Source organism: Elephas maximus, chromosome 11, assembly GCF_024166365.1.
Source record: "Elephas maximus indicus isolate mEleMax1 chromosome 11, mEleMax1 primary haplotype, whole genome shotgun sequence".
NCBI classification, from domain to species: Eukaryota; Metazoa; Chordata; class Mammalia; order Proboscidea; family Elephantidae; genus Elephas; species Elephas maximus.
The window spans coordinates 86,309,816-86,333,298 of NC_064829.1; the positions used below are offsets into that span (position 1 = coordinate 86,309,816).

General features: G+C 43.5%; 1 protein-coding gene across 5 annotated transcripts in view; it reads left to right on the forward strand.

Moving 5' to 3' along the window:
• ATP9B (ATPase phospholipid transporting 9B (putative)) overlaps nucleotides 1–23,483 on the forward strand; it is a 244,846-nt gene that overhangs the window by 215,887 nt on the left and 5,476 nt on the right. For all 5 annotated transcript variants that reach the window (XM_049901954.1, XM_049901953.1, XM_049901951.1 and 2 more), the window contains 9 exons: nucleotides 4,504–4,587; nucleotides 5,038–5,208; nucleotides 6,004–6,102; nucleotides 7,936–8,025; nucleotides 11,415–11,559; nucleotides 12,124–12,188; nucleotides 13,213–13,368; nucleotides 13,758–13,822; nucleotides 23,109–23,217. In XM_049901954.1, the coding sequence (XP_049757911.1) occupies nucleotides 4,504–4,587; nucleotides 5,038–5,208; nucleotides 6,004–6,102; nucleotides 7,936–8,025; nucleotides 11,415–11,559; nucleotides 12,124–12,188; nucleotides 13,213–13,368; nucleotides 13,758–13,822; nucleotides 23,109–23,217 (984 nt within the window). The remainder of the gene's footprint in view (nucleotides 1–4,503; nucleotides 4,588–5,037; nucleotides 5,209–6,003; nucleotides 6,103–7,935; nucleotides 8,026–11,414; nucleotides 11,560–12,123; nucleotides 12,189–13,212; nucleotides 13,369–13,757; nucleotides 13,823–23,108; nucleotides 23,218–23,483) is intronic.

Sequence of the window (23,483 nt, forward strand, 5' to 3'; positions counted from 1 at the left end):
GTGGAATATACTCAAGGTTGTACTTTGGCTTTCATAGACTTGTTCTGATTTTCTTCAGTTTCAACTTGAACTTGCATTTGAGTGATGGCCTGATCCACAGTCAGCCCCTGGCCTTGTTCTGACCGATGATACTGAGCTTTTCCCTCATCTCTTTTGAGCAGATGACAGAAAAACAATATCCTTTTCCTAACCTGTAGACACTAGTATCATTGGAATAAGTTGAGATATTGACATTTCAAACCAGGATACTAATACATTGCCAGACATGGCAGAATTTTCCACAGAGTTATTTGAAATGATTACAGTTCTTCTCAGTTTCGAAAGCAGAAAGAATAGACATGTTTTTTAATAATAGTTTGCTTTCTATGTGAATAGTTACTATTTCTGTTTTGTGTGTGAATGCATGCAGATGTATTGAAGTGAGTCCTTATGAGGAATATCTTATACATAGTAGTGGGGAAATTGGAAGCGTTAGTAATCGTTAAATAATTTTGAAATCATATCAAGTATATAGCCAGTTATTTTTTTAATATGGTATTTATTTTATAACTCAAGTCATAGTAGTTTAATCTAATGCTAATTTGTACACAAGATTCATTTTTTTTTTTTTAAAATAGCGAGTGTTATATTTATATCAATATCTACCTAAGCAAATATGATTTGTGTTTAGCCCATGAGGTCCTATTATGCCTCGTTTAAGCTTATGAATTGACAGAGAATTGGATTTCCAAGTAAAACTAAGATGATGGTTATTATCAGCATGACCCTCTGTGTGCACTGTTGCTGCTCTTGGGGCACCTTCTGAGGCATCGTGAGCAGTGCAGACGACACAGAGGCACAGTGCTCACCCCCCCCGTGTTCATAATGGTATTGGCAATATGAATCAATACCTCCTCCAGGGCGCTTTGATTTAATCAGGGACATGAATAAATTAAACTCCCGGAAGACCTAGTAAAATGCCATAAAAATTACTTTCAGTCATAATGACGTGCAATTAATTGTAAAATACTTGTTTAATTTATTTAGCTTTATGAGGTCAAATCAATAAGTGTCTCACAACAGACAAATAATGCCAGATTGTTTGTCACAAAGATAACTTTATTAAAAATGCTGTGTACATTTATTTTCTCAGCACTGTTTTCTTTACATGGAGAATCCTTTCGATCCTCCACCGATGTCTTTGCACAGATAAAAGAGTGGCTTGTGGTAATACCATTAGTCTGAAAGCCTCACACTTTGTAAGAGAAAGAGCGGCTTCTCAGAGCCTGGCACCCAGGGAGTCATTCTGTGTCTGCAAGCTCCCCAGAGTGGGGTGCTTGGACATAAGCATCTGTTCTCCAAATTTAAGAAAAAACAAAAACAAATAAGAAAACACTTCTTCCTCATCATGTAACAGAACGGGCCATTTTTTAAAAACCTGAGAGAGAAGAATATTCACCACAAGAAAACTTAACCGTTCGGGATGGGTGAGGTGTAGAGACAGTTGGCCTACTCATCTCTAAACACAAATGATGTCAGACCCTGGACACACAATTACAAATGAGACAAGTCATCAAAACTGCACACAGAGGGAAGGACCCAGGCCGCAGCCTTACTTCTGCGTAGCCCTGTGTCGTTCACAGCCACAGCCTCACTTCTGTGTAGATAGCCATGTGTCCTTGGTAGCTGCAGCCTTGCTTCTACACAGCCCTGTGTCATTCACAGCTGCAGCCTTTCTTCTGTATAGATAGCCATGTCCTCAGCACCCAAGGCCAGTGTTACCTCCTGCAGTCCTGAGTGTCCTGGCCCCACCTCATTAGAAGCTCCCAGCTCCAGTTCGTGAGAAGTCCTTGGGATTTCAAGGAAGAAGTGGTCACCACTGTTTCCTCTGTTATCTACTACAAATGCCAAAAAGCTTTCAAAGAGTTGTCAAGATTTGAAATAGTTCCTTTAGGGCATTTGAGAAGGATCCCTGGTGGCACAGTGGTTCAGCGCTTGGCTACTGAATGAAAGCTCAGTAGTTCAAAACCATCAGTCTCTCCACAGGAGAAAAGACCTGGCGATCTGCTTCCTTAAAGATCGTTATTGTTAGGTGCCATTAAGTTGATGCTGACTCATAGTGACCCTACGTACAACAGAGTGAAATACTGCCTGGTCCTGTGCCAGTCTCACAATCCTTGCTGTGCTTGATGCAGCCACTGTGTCAATCCATCAATTGAGAATCTTCCTCTCTTTTACTGACCCTCACTTTACCAAGCATTATGTCCTTCTCTAGGGACTGGTCCCTCCTGATAACATGTCCAAAGTACCTGAGAGGAATTCTTGCCATCTTCGCTTCTAAGGTGCATTCTGGGTGTACTTCTTCCAAGACAGATTTGTTCATTCTTCTGGCAGTCCATGGTATATTTAATATTATTCACCAGCACCATAACTCAAAGGCATCATTTCTTCTTTGGTCTTCCTTATTCATTGCCCAGCTTTTGCATGCATCTGAGGCGATTGAAAATACCATGGATTGGGTCAGGTGCACCTTAGTCTTCAAAGTGACTTTTTTTTTTTTTTTTTTAAACACTTCAAAGAAGTCTTCTGCAGCAAATTTGCCCAATCCAATACGTCATTTGATTTCTTGACTTCTGCTTCCATGGGTATTGATTGTGGATGCAAGTAAAATGAAATCCTTGATAACCTCAGTCTTTTCTCTATTTATCATGATGTTGCTTATTGGTCCATTTGTGAGGATTTTTGTTTCCCTTATGTTGTTCCATACTGAAGGCTGTGATCTTTGATCTTCATCAGTAAGTACTTCAAGTCCTCTTCACTTTCAGCAAGCAAGGTTGTGTCATCTGCATGTATAGGTTGTTAATGAGTCTTCTTCCAACCCTGCTGCATATACTCCAGCTTCTTTAATTAGTCCAGCTTCTCGGATTATTTGCTCAGCATACAGACTGAATAAGTATGGTGAAACGATACAACCCTGACACACACTTCTCCTGATTTTAAACATGCAGAATGCCCTTGTTCTGTTTGAACAACTGCCTCTTGGTCTATGTACAGGTTCTTCTTGAGCGCAATTAAGTGTTCCAAAATTCCCATTCTTCGCAATGTTATCCATAATTTGTTATGATCCACACAGTCGAATGGCTTTGCATAGTCAGTAAAACACAGGTAAACATCTTTCTGGTATTCTCTGCATTCAGCCAACATCCATCTGACATCAGCTTGAATTTCTGGCAGTTCCCTGTTGATGTACTGGTGAAACCGCTTTTGAATTATCTTCAGCAAAATTTTACTTGCATGTGATATTAATGATATTGTTCAATAATTCCCTCATTCTATTGGATCACGTTTCTTTGAAATGGGTACAAATATGGATCTCTTCTAGTTGGTTGGCCAGGTAGCTGTCTTCCAAATTTCTTGACATAGTTGAGTAAGCACCTCCAGTGCTGCCGCAGCCATTTGTTGAAACATCTCAGTTGGTGTTCTGTCAATTCCTGGAACCTTGTTTTTGCCAGTGCCTTCAGTGCAGCTTGGACTTCTTCCTTCAATACCATTGATTCTTGATCAGATGCTACCTCCTGAAATGGTTAGACATCAACCAGTTCTTTTGGTACAGTGACTCTGTGTATTCCTTCCATCTTCCTTTGATGCTTCCTGCGTCAGCCAATATTTTGTCCATAGGATCCTTCAGTATTAAAACTGGAGGCTTGAATTTTTTCTTTAGTTCTTTCAGCTTAAGAAATGCCAAGCGTGTTCTTCCCCTTTGGTTTTCTAACTCCAGGTGTTTGCACATTTCATTGTAATATTTTACTTTGTCTTCTCAAGCCACCCTTAGAAATCTTCTGTTCAGCTCTTTTACTTCATCATTTCTTCCATAAAAGTTACATTTCTTCTGTAAAGATTATAGCTTAGGGAACCCCATGGGGCAGTTCTACTCTATTCCGTAGGGTCGCTGTGAGTCGGAATTGACTGGACAGTACACTACAACAACAACAACAGAACATTTGATTGGGAGTCACTTATGTGGCAAGTACCTTGGGGCCTGGCTGTCTGGTTTCCCTGGACCCCATGCCCCACAGCCCGTGGAGCTTCAGGTAATGCCGGGTGTGGCATAACCACACTACACAGATTAGGTGATTTAGACCCAGGACAGCCCATTTTACTGATGGCAAAACTGAGGCACAGAAAGTTTAGGTAGTGACCCAAGGACACAGAGCTAGTATGGGGCAAGCAGGGCCCATTTCCATGCCTCTGTGTGCCCATCACACACAGCCTGGTGGAGGGGAGCACTTGATGGGCATTAGAGTAGTACTCACAATATTGTCTTAAATGGCTGTGTGCTGTAGAAAAAGAACTGTGCTGTTACAAGGAGGTGTCAGTAAAAGGTGTTGAATCAGTTCAAACAGGAAAATGGTTGTCAGTAAAGAGAACAGTATTAGTAACTGCCACCAAGCCAACATGAACTTCCCCAGTGATGGTGGGTGTGCCGTAACCCATATGTGACTGTGATTTCTGTCTCTTCCCAAGTGTGGGAACATGGCTCGGGAAGGGTTACGCACTCTCGTGGTTGCCAAGAAGTCATTAACAGAAGAACAGTACCAGGATTTTGAGGTATCTGTGGTTCACAGTTGTGTTTCATCCCAGGTGAGCGTTCCTTGGATTGTAAGGTAGTTCTTTTTTCCAGTGAACAGACACAACCTGTGTCCTCCGTAAGGGCCTTAGTCTGAGCACATGGAGTCCCCAAAGCACAGAAGTTAACCCCTGCCCCCATTTTAGTCTTGTTCATTCCCCTGTGCTCACAAGCCTATGTGCTCACGGCCCCTCCCCCAGAGCAGGCCTACGTGCTCACACCCCACCCCAGAGCAGACCTAGGTGTTCACGTCCCCTCCCCCAGAGCAGGCATAGTTGCTCAGGGCCCTCCCCCAGAGCAGGCCCAGGTGCTCACAGCCCCTCCCCCAGAGCAGGCCTAGGTGCTCACGTCCTGTCCCCTGGAGCAGCCCTAGGTGCTCACAGCCCCTCCCCCAGAGCAGGTCTAGATGCTCACGGCCCCTCTTCCCCCAGAGCCGGTACAGCCAGGCCAAGCTGAGCCTGCACGACCGGGCGCTCAAGGTGGCCGCGGTGGTGGAGAGTCTGGAGCGGGAGATGGAGCTGCTCTGCCTCACTGGGGTCGAGGACCAGCTGCAGGCGGATGTGCGGCCCACCCTGGAGATGCTGAGGAACGCAGGGATCAAGGTATGGGCGCCACCTGGGAGTAGCAGTGCTGTGAGCAGCAGCGCTGTCTTCTCAAGGTGCTGTCCTCCATGCCATGAGACTGTCCCAGCTCCGGTGCCCCTCTAGACTGTGGGGTCCCAGCCCCCATCTCAGGGCCCCAGACCTAGTCAATAGCACTCACTCCTGGGTGTGTGTGAATGAACACACTTGAGGCCATGGTGTACCTAATGAACTATGCATGTTACAAGCACCTGAGATCTTTCTATTTTGACAAAAACCACATACTGAAGTTTGGGCTGTTCAGAAGCCTGCATTATTTATTTATTTCATTTGTATTTTTGAGGAAATAATGCATTCGCATCATTCCACATCTGAAAGGTGCCAAAGGGAGTATGGTGAGCATGTCTCTGATGTGTTCCCCCAGTGCCTGCTGTCCCTGCCCAGGGCCACCAGGAGCATATCCCTCTCCTCCCAGAGACATCTAAGCTTAGTGAGCAAATGTACATTCTGGGTATTCGTGTCAGGTCTTACAGGGCTGCTTACTGCAAGCCCGTGACCACGGGATCATTTTGGAGGCTGTTTGTCTGGCAGAAGGGGCTAGGTAGGCATTTGCGTCTGACGCAGGGAGGTGCCCTGTTGGACCAGACCTGGGACCACTGAGCCCCAGGCTTGGTTGTTCTCGTACCTCCAGAGTCCAGCTGCTGAGTTTATAGTCCTCTCTGCCGTTGCTCTTTTTACCTTGCATGTGACACAGACCTTGTTAGAGAGGAGAGAGTGGTTGTGTCTTGGCATTCACCAGCTTAAATTATTTTGCAGATATGGATGCTGACGGGTGACAAACTTGAGACAGCCACCTGCATCGCCAAAAGTTCACATCTGGTGTCTCGGACGCAGGACATTCATGTTTTCAGACCAGTGAGTGTGTGTGCAAGCCACTTTGAATTCTAGTAAATGCTTTCTCTCACAGCTACAGCTTGCTTTTGTGAGACTGTGTATGCAATTCTATATTAATTACTAAATATCTGTACAAGAAATAGTATCCCATTTATAAAAACATAGGTTAATGAGAAATTGATTCCCATTAGTTACATACATTCAGTGCGGTCAGAAAGGTGCTCTGTGTCACAAGCTGTAATCTGAAGTATTTTTCTGTTACACTGGAGATATTATTTACTAATGACTCGACAGCACTGGGTTTTTGTTTTTAATGACTAAGTATCTGTAGAGTCACTATGAGTCAGAATCGACTTAATGACAACGGGTTTGTTTTTTTGTTTTTGGTTTTAAATATCTATTTTAAAATAGGCATACTGCAATCATTTTCTATTCAACTTATGAAAGCGTGTATTGATAGGAATTACCTCTTTCCATCATTGTGTGCGTTTACATGGGATCCAGAAGCCACTTCGTGAAATACACTCTAAACACAAAATAGGAGTGTTTTTAATCTACCACCATTTTCATATTAACTGTTTTTCTTTAATTAGCTCAAAGAAAATAGAAGTGATCTAAATTTATGTGTTTACTGTATATATTAGTTATGACTGAATTTAATTCAAACAAAAAATAAACATTTCTTGGGCCGTGATTGATGGTGGGCCAACAGACATTACATGTCAGTGTCTGTTCCAGATGAACCGCTTGCACCTACAGAAACAATTATTGGAATATAATTTACATGTAAATGTAGTTTGCGCCGAAGCATCAGAATCACAAATTAGGCCCTGCAGACGACTATTTGCAATTAAATTATTAACGCTTCTGATAAAACTTCAGATCAATTTTTGTTGACTTTTCGGTGCTATGGCACCACAAATTAAATTTTTCACAATAAAATCTACCTATTTAAAGATGAGTCTGAGATTGTTAATTTGGACCACGTGAAACGTTTGTTATAGTCCTATGATGTAGTGTTTCTTCTATGCCCCATAAAATCTCTACAGAAAGAATGTCAAAAATCGGTATACTGAAATGTATACTGAATGTCAAAAACCAGTATACCAGTTCCTGAAATGTCTTCATTCTAAAATTAATGAAAGTATAAGATTATAACTTAATTTTACTCTTTAAAATTGTTTAATCCTTCAGATTCTAAACACAACCCATGGCAAAGAAGCAGAAGCAATTTTATAAAAGTATTTTGCATCACTTGGTGTATTGTGAAAAATGATATATTTAAATAAAACCCAGACATTAGATAATTCTGTCTCTTAACCTGATGCCTGGCAGTGTGGACCTCAGCTTCCTTGGGCTCTGGCATTCTCGTGTATTAATATGTACCGCTCTGTTCCCCACTCACCCACCTGTCACTGTGGTGAATAGTAATCTCATGTAAAAGGCTGGAGAAATTTCAGTCAGTCCCTATCACTATATCTTAAAACCCAGAGTCTTCCCTGTGAAGACTATGACAAGCTCATAGTGCCCTTTTATCTGAACTTCCCGAACGTGTGCCAGCTTCCTGACAAGCGAGTGTCTTCTTTCCACTGTGTCTTGCTGTACTTCACAGTGCACCTGTCCTGCTTTGAATTCCACAGATCAGAAGATACTTGGTGTGAAATAAGTAGGTGTTCACCCCCAGCAGCGTAGGAGAAATTTGAAAGAGCACTTTGTTACAAGACTTCATGTGTAGAATACCTTTTGGTTTTAGATAGTATATCTAAAATCTTGTTATTGTTAAATGAGCTCTTATGTGTCAGTGCCTCTAATCGAGACATTGTTTTAATTGGGGCACTTTTCCCCTTCACAAAGGTGACAAATCGAGGTGAGGCCCATCTGGAGCTCAACGCGTTCAGAAGGAAGCACGACTGTGCGCTGGTCATCTCTGGGGACTCCTTGGAGGTAGGGCTGGTCTGTGATGAGTGTCCTGTTCTTTGTCTCTTGGAGGTGGGGCTGGTCTGTGACCTGATGAATGTCCTATTCTCTGTTCCTCAGAGGTAGGGCTGGTCTATGACCAGATGAATGTCCTGTTCTCTGTTCCTTGGAGGTGGGGCTGGTCTGTGACCAGATGAATGTCTAGAGTTCCAAGGACTTCTTGAGTTTAGATGTGCTAACATGCCAGTGTCTTCTATTTTTGAATAGTTTTTAATATATTACTATCAGGTAAATGTTACTCCAATGAGCAGTTTTACAAGCCTGAAAAAATACAATGGCAATGTCAGACTGATCTTTAATATCTTAGAGGCTGGTTTATTTTAGTTTATTCAAAGTTCTCTTTCCTGCCCTAGGGCTCAGGCTCATCGTTAATAGTACCAGATTCGAGAGGAGAGGAGTTAGAAAGAGCAAAGAAAACTTGCTGTCTTCAGTCTGCCACTGTATTAATACCAAAAGGTCATGCTGTAGCTTAGATTGTGGTACATTCTGTCTGGTCCTTTCAGTAACTAAACTTCCTTGGGAAGAAGGAAGGATGATTCTGTGTTATACAGAACTCCTTCCCAGGACTTTTATAATATTTTGTATCTATATGAATCTAGTAAAATACTTTCATACTTAAAGGATTTCAAATGGTAATAAATCAGCAATAACCTGCACCTTCACAGTGATGGCTGAAGAGACAATGACCTTTCTCTCTCACCCTTGTATTAAAGTGGAGTAGGTAGACCTTTTCTCTTTCCAGCTTTCCCCATGCCATCCTTTTTCCAAGGCTGTATAAAACTGAACCAGACCCACTGCCATTGAGTTGATTTCAACTCATAGTGACCCTAAGTATATGCCCTCTATAGTCGGGGCATATATTGGACATTACAAGTAGTCTGTTCTCTCACCAGAGTATCCCCACGAGAAGACACCTGATCCACTCATTCCCAGCCTAAAGGACACGTTTTGTTTTTCACTGTTTAGTGTTGATGTCACTTGTGTTTACTGTTTGTGTATGTTTTGAAATTTTATTTTTATCAGGGTTATATAGGCACATAGTTTAAACAGTTAAATAGTCCTATTATCACTCTCCCACTTCCTTCCCTATTGATGAATGAGTTCCTGATGCGTGAGATGAGAATTTTGTCGTCTTCCTCCCAACACAGTTAACCCGTAGTTTTGGGAGGATCAGTTTTCAGTGGTTTATATTACTACAAGTATCTAAACACTTTGTACAGCTACGTGTTTAAACAGTGTACAGCTGCTGTGATGAGTGTTTTTTTTTCTGCCTAACTTTTTGTTTGTCCTGGAGCTAATAAAATTTCTAAATGTAATGTCTTTATTCTACCTGCATACTTGATTGATAGTTTGACCGGGTATAGAATTCTAGGCTGGATTTTCCTTTGGAATTTTAAAGACGTTTCTTCATTGGCATCTACCATCTACTGTTGCTGTCAAGAAACCTGGCACCCTTTGTATATAACTTTTTTTCTTCCTGAAAGCCTGCAGAATCTCTCTTTTCCCCCAGTGTTTTATAATTTCACCTGAGTGTGCCTTCTAGGGGAAAACAGTCCTGAGTGATTTCCTTACTTCCGATTTTTCTGTCTTATCTTTCTGGAACTCCTATTACACTGATGTTGGACCTCCTGAACTGGTGCTATAATTTTCTTATTATTTCTTTATTATTTTCATCTGGAAACCCTGGTGGCGTAGCAGTTAAGTGCTACGGCTGCTAACCGAAAGGTCAGCAGTTTGAATCTGCCAGGTGCTCCTTGGAAACTCAATAGGGCAGTTCTACTCTATCCTACAGGGTCGCTGTGAATTGGAATCGACTCAACGTCACTGGGTTGGGTGGATTTTTCATCTCTTTACTTTATCATCTAACCACTTTGTTAATATCCTGCCAAGGTAGGAGACTACAATTGCTCAAGTTGCCTAGCATTGAAGTAGAGGAAGGGAAGTAAGGCTCTGTCTACTTTTTAAGCAGATTTCCAGCCAGTCTGCTTTATATTACGTCTCTCTTCACCCTAGCTTCCAGCGGTATGTGACACCACTGCTGACTGAACAGTTCTCAGGTCGTCCATGTCATCTACCCCTTGTCTGTCTGATCTCCAGGTTCTTCATTGTCCCCTTCCTTGTAGGTTTATGCCTTGTAAAAAATCTACTTCACAATTGTTTTAATGAGATTTGGGGAAGTATCTGCTTCTTTTAAATCTATCATCTTTTAAGTGCGTATTTTTAACCAGATTGTTTGCTGTTTTTATTTTTAAAAATACGTGTATGTGATAACCAGTCAACAAGAGAGAAAACTCTATATTGGAAAGCACATTCACCCACCCTGCTCTTGCATCCTGGTCCTGTCCTACTCCCCAAGAGTCGTCCATTTAACTGTCTCTATTTTTAGATTTTTCAGTGGTACGTCCATCAATCTAGATAATCTCCTTGTCTCTGTTAATTTTTAAGTTTAGGCAATATCTACTGAGCACCTGCCATAAACGTGAGGATTTAGCTTATCATCCCCTCCCATGTTTTAGTGAGGAAATAGCCTCAAACCCCCTGCAATCCCTTAATGTAGGGTATTTTGGGCTGTGGCTTCTCATGTTTCATCTGCTCATGGTCATGTCTGCTTTCCATCTTCTACAAGTTTGTGGAGACCTCCTCCCTCCTTTCCTCTGCACTGTTGTGCATGGATGTGCATTTGTGCCTATGCACGTGTGTATGTGCATGTGTGTGTATGCTCCTGTTGTGCACTTGTGTGCATGGTGTTCATGTGTGCATTGCATTCATGTGCTGTGTGCGTGCTCATGTACATGTGTGCGTGAGTGTGCCTGTGTGTGGACATGTGCGTTCATGTGTATGCAGTCATGCGCATATGTGTGTGCGTGTACGCGTGTCTGCCCATGCGCTTGTGTGCATGCGTGTATGTGAGCATGTCTTTTATGTTCTCTACTGTCTCTTGAGTGGGCTGAGATCGTCTTAAGAAAAGTACAGGCCACTCAAAGCTGTCACAGAGTGACCTGAACAGCTACCTCAGGAAGATGCACAGCGTCTGCTCCACACTCGTTAGGGCTCTGCGGCTGGGTCTGTTCCTCCTGGGCTAAAGCCTCCACGGGCTTCCGGGATGCTTACCGTGGCTGCAAGTCCTGGCCTGCTGCCCCCACCACACCCCTTCCTCCCCTGCCGGCCTTCTAGTGCCCCTCACCCCACTGCAGCCATGATGCTCCTTCTCCTAAGGGCGTCCCCACCTCTCACTGTCAGGACTGTACCGACCAAAAAGGACAAGCACCTCACTCCCTAACAGTGGCAAGCTGTTCCGAGTTAATAGCCGGTACTGCCTTGGATTCGGTGTGAGCATTGCGGGTTCTATGTTCCAGGTGTGTCTGAAGTACTACGAGCACGAGTTTGTGGAGCTGGCCTGCCAGTGCCCTGCCGTGGTGTGCTGCCGCTGCTCGCCCACCCAGAAGGCCCACATCGTGAAGCTCCTGCAGCAGCACACAGGCAGGCGCACCTGCGCTGTCGGTGAGCTGGAAAGGGAGGGATCAGTGTGGTCAGCACAGGCAGGCACGCCTGCACCGTTGGTGAGCCCCTGGGGGGCAGGGTCAGGGTAGTCAGCAGGGCAGCAGAGAGAGCCGCCTGCAGTTAAATATGAGCTGTGGCCTCTGAAATGTTTCCCATGCTTAACAGTAACATTTTAAGAAAAACTGATTATCTTGAAATTTACATGCAAAATTGTTTTCAATGCTAAAACTACATCTGTTTCCTCTATATTACAGAACATGTTTTTTAACACCCTCTAATAGTAAAAAAAAAAAAAAGAGTCATACAAACGGTTAACACACTTGGCTGCTGACTGAAAGGTTGGCGGTTCAAGTCCACCCAGAGGTGTCTCGAAAGAAAGGCCTGGCGATCTACTTCCAAAAAACCAGCCATTGAAAATCCTATGGAGCACAGTTCTGCTGTGACACCCATGGGTCGCCACAAGTCAGAGTCAGCTCCATGACACCTGGCTTTTAATAGTGAAAGAGGAAAAACATACAATCGTGTACAGGTTCTTTTTAACTCACAATGTTTCGTGCCTTTCAGGTGATGGAGGAAATGATGTCAGCATGATTCAGGCAGCAGACTGTGGGATCGGGATTGAAGGGAAGGTACTGTCCCTCCTGTGTCCCGTCCATCCCCCCTTCGCTACTGAACCGTACGCACTTGACCAGCACGGGGCCATGCGCGGGGTGAGGATGACTGCGCAGTCGTTGCAATGAGACACAACATGGGCAGCACCCCTCTCTGTCCTTCCTCACCCTGCAAGCACACGGCCTTGGGACCTGCAGTCCCCCCAGCCCCTCGAGGTCAGCGAAACCGATGAGCCTCTCTGGCCCTAGAGAGCTCCACGGTGCACTCTGTGGTCCTCGCTCCTGTGTCTCTCTCTCTCGTCTTCCTCACTTGTCATCATATAGGTGCCTGTCTCTCTTGACTGACAGCAGCCATGGTTTTAGGGTTTTCTGCCATGCCAGGCTTAGCTAAACTCCTGATTTCTTTTCCCCACAACCACTTAGATTAGACTGTGCTAAGAGAGACCTGGGAAATTAGCCTTATTTGAGGGCAGCTTTTTCCTTTGGCTGCTTTACATTTACTACCTTGTAATTATATAACAGCTCACAGCATCTAAAGTTCCTTTTCATAATTATCTCACTTGACTCTCCACAGCTTTATGAGATAGGAGGCAGGCTTTGTTTTATCCAGGAGATGACCATGGCCTAACAGAAATTGTCCTGAGACCCCAGATCACAGGCATCCCCAAGGCCAGGCCTGTGTCTGCTCTTTCATAGTTTTTGTAATTCAGGAAAACACTGAACCACCTCAGACTCAGGGATCAAGTGCCTTGGGACAGATGTGCTGGCCCTGTGCAGGCTCTTTCTGTCTCTCCCACGTGTCACGTGTCAGCACACACATGTCCAGGAGGGTTTACCATGGGATGTGTGGAAATACGTGTGTCCCAGGAGGGTACACGTGAGATGTCCCAGCAGACACATGTTCTAGTAGCAGAAACTGCAGCTTTCAAAGTCGTAAAGAGGCATTTAATATTCGTTTAAGTTAGTTTGGGTTCTACCATTCTGAGTTGGGAATGTATTGTTGTCCACGTGCACTGCATTGAAAAGGCCCTCGTCTCCCCAGGAGGGGAAGCAAGCCTCGCTGGCCGCCGACTTCTCCATCACACAGTTCAAGCACATCGGCCGGCTGCTCATGGTGCACGGCCGCAACAGCTACAAGCGCTCGGCGGCACTGGGCCAGTTCGTCATGCACAGGGGCCTCATCATCTCCACCATGCAGGTGCCCGTGGCGCTCAGGGGGCGGGGAACTGCCTGTGCGCTACATGACTGTGTGGTCATAGGCTAGATGCCTGTGTGTCATGTGGCCATATGGTCACAGGAAGGGTGAACGTCCATGTGTCACGTGACCATGTGATCACAGGAGGGTGGGTGCCTGTATGTCACGTGACCATATGGTCAGAGGGGAGGACACCTTCTGTCAAGTGACTGTGCGGTCACGGGGGAGGATGCCTGTGTGTCAGGTGACCGTGTGATCACAGGAGGGTGAATGGCCCAGTGTCTGCTGTGCCTGTGTGTGGTCAGACTCAGTGACGAGGCCCTCTGGGCCTGCAGGAGAGAATGGCGTGTACCTGCCATTGTTGCTCTCCTAACTGACTTTCTCTCTTGCAGGCCGTCTTTTCCTCAGTCTTCTATTTTGCATCTGTCCCTTTGTACCAGGGGTTCCTAATGGTAGGGTAAGTTAAATTCATATATTCTATTGTGATCCATAAAGTTTTTATTGGGTATTGTTTAGAATTACATCACCAGGCCTTTCTTCCTAGCCTTTCTTAGTCTGGAAGCTCCACTGAAACCTGTCCGCTGTGGGTGACCCTGCTGGTATTTGAAATACCAGCGGCATAGCTGCCAGCATCACAGCAACACACCAGCTCCCACAGTACAGCACATTAACAGGAGGTGGAAGAATAAAGCTCTCTCAGTGGTGACCTTTACAGGCTCCACTGTTGTCATGGAGCCACAGCTCTTGGGGCCTCACCCCTTCCCTTCCCCACAGTCCCGCGCTGGATGTGCACTCGGGGACACGTGGAAGGTGAGAGGCGATTCTGAGCGCACGCAGCCAGGACACCAGGTCACATGAGCCTTACTTTTGTGACTTTTACATGGATTTAGTTCTCGTTTCATATTTTCATACGATGAGCAAATATGCCCAATAACCTGCTCAGCCGTGGCCTGTGTAATTGCTGGAAGTCACAGGGGTTGGCTCTGACATTTTCAGCTAAATAGTGTTTCTCATAATGCTTCAAAAAAGTTGAAAATCCTTAGAACAAAAACCTTAACTCTTTCGTACATTTTCCCGTTGCTTAAAGCTTTGCTATAATTATTACATTTATTACTTTAAAATAGTACAGGATTTGCACAATAATGCTAATTATACCTTGACTTTGTACAGTTCATTTCTTCCTTGGAGTTCAAAGGAAAGCATAACCATTTTTACTTTGTTTCACATTTTTTAAATTATGGATTTGAAACATCAAAAGGGAAATTTAATCCACATGGCAATTATTCCTTTAGGTAATAATTGCCCAAGTTGATGAAGGTCTGCCCAACGGGGTACTGCCTGCCCTCCTCAGTAGAAACCCTGGTTACTTTCATAGCTTATGTTTATCCAGTTAAAGTTACTCTGAATGTGGTATCACGTAAATGAGCCTTCTGGGCTGTCTTGAGTGTTGTGTTCTGAATCTGGGAGGTGAGATGCCAAAGAAGCTAAGCTTCTTTGGAAATAAATAGTACCTTGCCAATAAATACAAAGAATGACTAAAAAACAACATGATGTTTTTTAGAAAAAAATCTATCCAGGCCAGATGAATGTCCTTATGTGATAGAAAAACAGCTCTAGAAACTATGGGATGATTGGTCAAATTTAGTTCCACTCATGAATTCCTCATTAGTTCATTAGCTGCATAGAGAAATGGCGGGAGGACAGGTAGAGGGACAGCACGGGGTGTGTGAGCAAGCTGTGCAGGCAGCAGTGGGCAGTGGGCCTGGCATCAGCGCAGAGACAGAAGTATGGCTATGGAGGAGACCTGGCACACATGTACCCATGTATATGCTGGTGACACATTTGTGTGACCTAGGCTGGCCTTTCTGAAACCAAGCAATGGCCCTGTGAGGTGCTGTTATACCCTCCACTCCAGAGAAAGAACTCTGGCAAGGTACTTTGGGGCAACATTGTATATTGCAGCCCATCTTAAAGCTCACAGTGCATATTCACAAATTAAGGGCTCTGGGAAACTGCTGATACAAAAACCTATTCAACCTTGTTGAACCAAACCTTTGTGTCACAGAGCACCTGCCGACATCTCATGAGGCTAGTGTTCCCAGCAGCATACTTTGGGAAACGCAGTCCAAACTCACTGAAGGTGTCACTCAAATAAGGCATTATTAATGTCAGCAGCTACTTGGAGACACGCACCAATCATGTCGCACCATAGGGGTCCCTAGGTGTGGTACTTACTTTACATCCTTGCTGGTGACTTAAATAGGGAGTTTAAGAACGTGCTTGTTAAAATTACTAGAGGTTATCTTACCTACAGACTGGGAAAAAGGTTTTAGGTTTAACATTTCTGATCAGCGTCTGATCTCTAAAATCTGCAGGACACTGCAAAACCTCAACTACAAAAAGACAACCCAATTAAAAGATGGGCAAAGGAAATGAACAGACACTTCACTAAAGAAGACATTCAGGTGGCTAACAGATACATGAAGAAATGCTCACGATCATTAGCCATTAGAGTAATGCAAATCAAAACTACAATGAGATTCCATCTCATTCCAACAAGCCTGGCATTAATCCAAAAAACACAACATAATAAATGTTGGAGAGGTTGTGGAGAGACTGGAACACTTACACACTGCTGGTGGGAATGTAAATGGTACAACCACTTTGGAAATCAATTTGGCACTTCCTTAAAAAATTAGGAATAGAAGTACCATAGGATCCAGCAATCCCACTTCTTGGAATATATCCTAGGGAAATAAGAGCCTTTATGCTAACAGCTATATGCACACCCATGTTCATTGCAGCACTGTTTACAATAGCAAAAAGGTGGAAGCAACCAAGGTGCCCATCAACAGATAAATGGATAAATTGTGGTATAGTCACACAATGGAATATTATGCATTGATAAAGAACAATGATAAATCTGTGAAACATTTCATAACATGGAGGAATCTGGAAGGCGTTATGCTGAGTGAAATTAGTCAGCTGCAAAAGGACAGGTATTGTATAAGACCGCTATTATAAGAACTCAAAAAATAGTTTAAACAGGGAAGAGAATATTCTTTGATGGTTATGAGAGCGGGGAGGGAGAGGGAGAGGGGTTTTCACTAATTAGTAGATAAGAACTATTTTAGGTGAAGGGAAAGACAATATACAATACAGGAGAGGTCAGCACAATTGGACTAAACCAAAAGCAAAGGAGTTACCTGAATAAACTAAACGCATCGAAGGCCAGCATAGCAGGGGTGGAGCTTTGGGGACCATGGTTTCAGGGGACATCTAAGTCAATTGGCATAATAAAATCTATTAAGAAAACGTTCTGCAACCCACTTTGGAGAGTGGCATCTGGGGCCTTAAACACTAGCAAGCAGCCATCTAAGGTGCAACAATTGGTCTCAACCTACCTGGAGTAAGGAAGAGTGAAGAACACGAAAGATACAGGGTAATTAGGAGCCCAAGAGACAGAAAGAGCCACATAAACCAGAGACTACATCAGCCTGAGACCAGAACTAGATGGTGCCCGGCTACAACCAGTGAGTGCCCTGACAGGAAACACAACAGAGAACCCCTGAGGGAGCAGGAGAACAGTGATGCAGACCCCAAGTTCTCGTAAAAAGACCAGACTTAATGGTCCGACTGAGAGTGGAATGACCTGGAGGTCATGGTCCCCAGACCTTCTGTGAGCCCAAGACAGGAACCATTCCCAAAGCCAACTCTTCAGACAGGGATTGGACTGGACTATGGGATAGACAATGATACCAGTGAAGAATGAGCTTCTTGGATCAAGTGGACACATAAGACTATGTTGGTATATTCTGTCTGGAGGGGAGATGGGAGGGCAGAGGGGGTCAGAAGCTGGCTGAATGGACACAAAAAGAGAGTAGAGGGAAGGAGTGTGCTGTCTCATTAGGGGGAGAGCAATTAGGAGTATATAGCAAGGTGTTTATAAATTTTTGTATGAGAGCCCAACTTGATTTGTAAACTTCTACTTAAAGCACAATAAAAATTAAAAAAAAAAATTATTAGAGGTTATCTTAATTTTAGCACCCAAGAAGGTAAATAATATTCACAGCAACAGTTCTCAACAGTGGGGCAAGGCGAAAGGGCAGCCATGTTCTACAGGCACCTTCACCAGAACCTGTCGGGGAACATGAGCTCTGTATGTTTATCAGACACACATGGCAACTGTCTGCTTCAAGCCGTGATTGGAGTAACAGGAAGCAGTCGAGCCTCCTATCTTAAACAGCTGGAAGATGGTGTAAGATCTGTGAAGCAGCTGTTTTCAGACACTGGACAGCAGGCAGTAGGGACTGAAATCCCTGAGACTCCCAGAATTAACATAGCTGAAAGTCAAAAGATTTCTTAGGCACAAAAAGAAAAAACTGACAAAATGGTCTTAGGTAAAATATAAAGAATTTTCAAAACTCAACAGTAAAGACAATCTGATTAGAAAATGGACAAGAGACCTGACCAGACATTTCACCCAAGTGGATGTGCAGATGCCAAAGCACATGAAAGATGTCCCAGATCTTTGTCCACTGAGGAGGAGATGCAGATCAAACCCTGATGTGCTATTACAGCATACTTGTCGGAGCCACCAAACTAAAGGTTTGTGACGGCCCCAACCGTGGCCAGGATGGAAGAAGCTGGATCGCGCACACATTGTTGGTGGGAGTATAACATGGCACGGCCACTCAGGAAAACGGTTGAGTGGTTTTTAAACAAACTAAATATGCCACAGCATGTGGTGCAGCAATTGTACTCTTGGGCATTTATCCCAAATAAACCAAAACTTAACCTTCACACAAAAAACTGTACAGTGGATATTCATAGCAGTTTTCTTTGCAATAGCCAAAATCTAGAAACAATCCAGATAGTCCTTCATAGGAGGAATGGTTAAATAAACTGTGTCCACACCATGGAGAGCCATTCAGCAATAAATGTGAGTAAACTATTGATGCTCACAACAATGGATCTCAGAGAATGATGAGGGAGAAATTCAATCCTCAAGAATTACCTACTGTATATACATTTATGTAATAATCCTGCGATGACAAAGCTGTAGAGATGGAGGTCACATTAGTGGGTGAGCAGGTTCAGAGATGGGTGGGATGGGGGAGGTGGGTGTGGTGATAATGGCACCAGTAGAGACCCTTGTGATATGGGGTGTTCTGTGTCACGGCTGCACCCATGTCAGTTTCCTGTTTGAGATACTGGCTTTTCCAAGATGGCACCACCAGGGAAGCTATATGATTTCTTAAAACTGCATGTGAGTCTATAATTATCTCCTAGTAAAAAGTTTAATTAAAAATAAATAGGAGGAGCGGGGCCAAGCTGACTGACTAGGTAGAAGCTACCTCGGATCCCTCTTGCAACAAAGACTCGGAAAAACAAGTGAATCGATCACATACGTGACAATCTACGAACCCTGACCATCAAACACAGATCTAAAGAGTTGACCTGAGTGACAGAGACTGAGAGCGAACCACCACGGGGAAGCAACGACTGCTTTCGGAGCCTGGAGCCAGCGTCTCAGTCAGAAAACCTTAGCACCGGGCTTTGGACCGGGCACAGGGGAGCTGAGCATGGCATCCTGAGATGGCGCAAACACGGGTCGCAGCCCTAGCCCCCAGAAGTGACCTCGGGGGAAGCCCAGCCAGTGCACGCAGGCAGCGCAGTGACGCGGCTGACAGGAGGAGAGGTCACCGGGAGGCAGCGACTGATTTTGGAGCCTGGAGTGCGGCGTCCCAGCCAGGGAACCTTGGCGCTGGGCTTTGGACTGGGAGCAGAGGAACTGACCACGGCTTCTGAGACAGCACAAGCACAGGACGCGGGCCTGACCCTCAGGGGCGATCTCGACCCAGCCAACGCACACAGGCTACACACCCCTCGGGAATCTCAGATAAAACAGTCATCACCAAACAAGATAAGTAACTTTGTCTATATTCCGGGGTGCTACTCGCTCCTATTTATCTGATCCCTCCCCTTCCCAGGCGGCTTCATTAACATTGGAATTTCCTGAGCCAGAAAGTGAAGTGCTCTGTGGTTTTTCCTTTTTTTTTTTTTTTTTTTTTGGTCTTTTCCTAACCCATTCTCCTGGCCTGAGAGAAGCAGCTACAAAAAACCCAGGGACCAAAAATCCTTCCCTAATTGGACTAAAAATACAGAACCAGCTCCAGCCAAGCATATGAGATCCACGGTCTTGGGCTTTCATCCCTACAGGGAACAAGGTGGCTATTATAATGCAAAGGCAATTCTGATAGAGATCTGACTGTAATTGTTTTAGCAGATTACTGGAAAGACAAGTTTCCCAGGTCTGATATCTCTGCGTATTCAACAGAGCCCTTGACCCACAACAGGGAACTGAGGGCTGAAGCTCCCCCCAGACCACCTAGCCTCCTGCCTTAGGGGTCTAAGGATGGTGACACCTACCAATCTGTAGAGGTACTTGCATTGGGTGCCTAAGGTACAGCTGCAGAGCCCACCCACCAAAGTGCTTTAGGAATAGAGACACACCTACCTCACTGGTGCTTGGGGGAAGCCTGTCAGCATCCTGCCCCCCTCCCCCTGGAGTGTGACCCCGTGCTGCTACTAGAATCTGGTGCACACAACTATCACCACTACTCCTCTAGGTGGATAGGTGACAGTCTGCACCACACACTTGATGACCCAAAATCAGATTCTACTCAAGAATAGTGAACGGACTCTTAGGCTTATATATCTGGTAACAGCCCAAACCAGCTGGTAATAGGACATAAGTGATTCAAGGGCTACAACAATCAAGAGAGCGCAATCTAGTAGCCCATCTATGTATATTGAAAGAAAACAAAACAAGATAAGACTCAGTGAGCAAATATAAAATAAATCACTACAATATCTTATAGATGGCTCGGAGACAGCAGTCAATATCAAACCACATAAAGAAGCAGACCATGACAGCTTCTACAACTCCCCGAACTAAAAAATCAAAATCTTTCCCAAATGAAGATACAATCCTGGAATTGCCAGATGCAGAATATAAAAAACTAATTTACAGAATGCTTCAGCACATCAGGGATGACCTCATAAATGAAATAAGGCAATCTACAGAAAAAACCAAGGAACACACTGATAAAGCAGTTGAAGAAATCAAAAAGATTATTCAAGAACATAGTGGAAAAATTAATAAGCTGCAAGAATCCATAGAGAGACAGAATTCAGAAATCCAAAAGATTAACAGTAAAATTACAGAATTAGACAACTCAATAGGAAGTCAGAGGAGCAGACTGGAGCAATTGGAATGCAGAGTGGGGGAGATGGAGGACAAGGGAATTGACACCAATATAGCCTAAAAAAAAATCAGATAAAAGAATTTAAAAAAATGAAGAAACCCTAAGAATCATGTGGGACTCTATCAAGAAGAATAACTTGCATGTGATTGGAGTCCCAGAACAGGGAGGGATAACAGAAAATACAGAGAGAATAGTTGAAGATCTGTTGGCAGAAAACTTCCCTGACATCATGAAAGACGAATGGATATCTATCCAAGATGCTCATCAAACCTCATATGAGATTGATCCAAAAAGAAAATCACCAAGACATGTTATCATCAAATTTGCCAAAACCAAAGATAAAGAGAAAATTTTAAAAGCAGCCAGGGATAAAAGAAGGGTCTCCTACAAAGGAGAATCAATAAGTTCAGACTATTCAGCAGAAACCATGCAGTCAAGAAGGCAATGGGATGACATATATAGAGCACTGAAGGAGAAGAACTGCCAGCCGAGGATCATATATCCAGCAAAACTCTCTCTCAAATATGAAGGTGAAATTAAAACATTTACACATAAACACAAGCTTAGAGAATTTGCAAAAACCAAACCAAAGCTACAAGAAATACTAAAGGAAATTGTTTGGTCAGAAAATCAATAATATCAGATACCAGCACAACACAAGGTCACAGAACAGAACATCCTGATAGCAACTCAAATAGGGAAATCACAAAAACTAATTAAGATTAATTTTAAAAAGAAAAAAATGCTCAAAACAGGGAATCATTGAAGTCAATATGTAAAAGATGACAATAATCAAAAAGAGGGACTAAATACAGGAGGCATAGAACTGCCATATGGAGAGGGAAACAAGGCGATATAGGACAATACAAGTTAGGTTTTTACTTAGAAAAATAGGGGTAAATATTAAGGTAACCACAAAGAGGTATAACAACTCCATAACTTGAAATAAAAACCAAGAAAAACATAATGACTCAGCAAACATAAATTCAACTACTATGAAAATGAGGAACACACAATTTACAAAGAAAAACGGTCTCAGCACAAAAAAGTAAGTGGAAAAATGAAATTGTCAACAACACACACAGAAAGGCATCAGAATGACAGCACTAAACACATATATAATTACGCTGAATGTAAATGGACTAAATGCACCAATAAAGAGACAGAGAGTCTCAGACTGGATGAAGAAACACGATCCATCTATGTGCTGCCTACAAGAGACACACCTTAGACTTAGAGACACAAACAAACTAAAACTCAAGGGATGGAAAAAAAATATATCAAGCAAAAGAGCACAGGAGTAGCAATATTAATTTCTGACAAAATAGACTTTGAAGTTCAAGCCACCACAAAGGATAAAGAAGGACACTACATAATGATAAAAGGGACAATAGACCAGGAAGATATAACCATATTAAATAATTATGCACCCAATGACCGGGCTGCAAGATACATAAAAGAAACTTTAACACAACTGAAAAGTGAGATAGACACCTCCACAATTATAGTAGGAGACTTCGACACACCACTTTCGGACAAGGACAGGACTTCCAGTAAGAAGCTCAATAGAGACACGGAAGACCTAATTGCTACAGTCAACCAACTTGATCTCATAGACTTATACAGAACACTCCACCCAACGGCTGCAAAGTATACTTTTTTGTCTAGCGCACATGGAACATTCTCTAGAATAGACCACATATTAGGTCATAAAACAAACCGTTGCAGAATCCAAAATATCGAAATACTACAAAGCATCTTCTCAGACCACAAGGCCATAAAAGTGGAAATCAATAACAGAAAAATTAGGGAAAAGAAATCAAATACTTGGAAACTGAACAATACCCTCCTGAAAGAAGACTGGGTTATAGAAGACATTAAGGAGGGAATAAAGAAATTCATAGAATGCAACAAGAATGAAAACACTTCCTATCAAAATCTCTGGGACACAGCAAAAGCAGTGCTCAGAGGTCAATTTATATCAGTAAGTGCACACATACATAAAGAAGAAAGAGCCAAAATCAGAGAACTGTCCCTGCAACTTGAACAAATAGAAAGCAAGAAACAAAAGAATCCATCAGGCACCAGAAGAAAACAAATAATAAAAATTAGAACTGAACTAAACGAAATAGAGAACAGAAAAACAATTGAAAGAATTAACAAAGCCAAAAGCTGGTTCTTTGAAAAAAATAACAAAATTGATAAACCATTGGCCAGACTGACTAAAAAAAATAAATAGATTGCACTACCTATAAGCATTTGTGGCATATAGAACATGTTGTGCTCTGGGGTAAATATTCATGTTTTTGGAATAATCTTTCTTGGTTGCTAGCTTGTCTCGTTTTGAGTTTTTGGGTGTGGTGTCTGAGACGCAGACCTCAAATTCCAGACTTATTTGCATAGTTGTAGCTTATTTGCATGGTTGTACCCTTAAGTTTGTCTTGTCAGCATAGCTTTACTCTTGGTTTCAAGGTACGCGACGATATACACCATGTTCCCAGTGTTCTCACTGGTGCTGGACCAGGATGTGAAGCCGGAGACGGCCCTGCTGTACCCTGAGCTTTATAAGGACCTCACCAAGGTGCACCTCCCCGCATGACCCGTAAATGTGCCGGGGAACCTCACAAGCGCGTCACCTATTAGAAAATACACCAGCTTTGAGGCCATGTGCAAGAATCGTGTCTCAAGGGATTCTTGGGAAGTCCTGGTAGAGCAGGAAACCCTGGTGGTGTAGTGGTTAAGAGTTATGGCTGCTACCCAAAAGGTCGGCAGTTGGAATCCACCAGGCGCTCCTTGAAAACCCTAGGGGGCAATTCTGCCCTGTTGTCTAGGGCCACTATGAGTCGG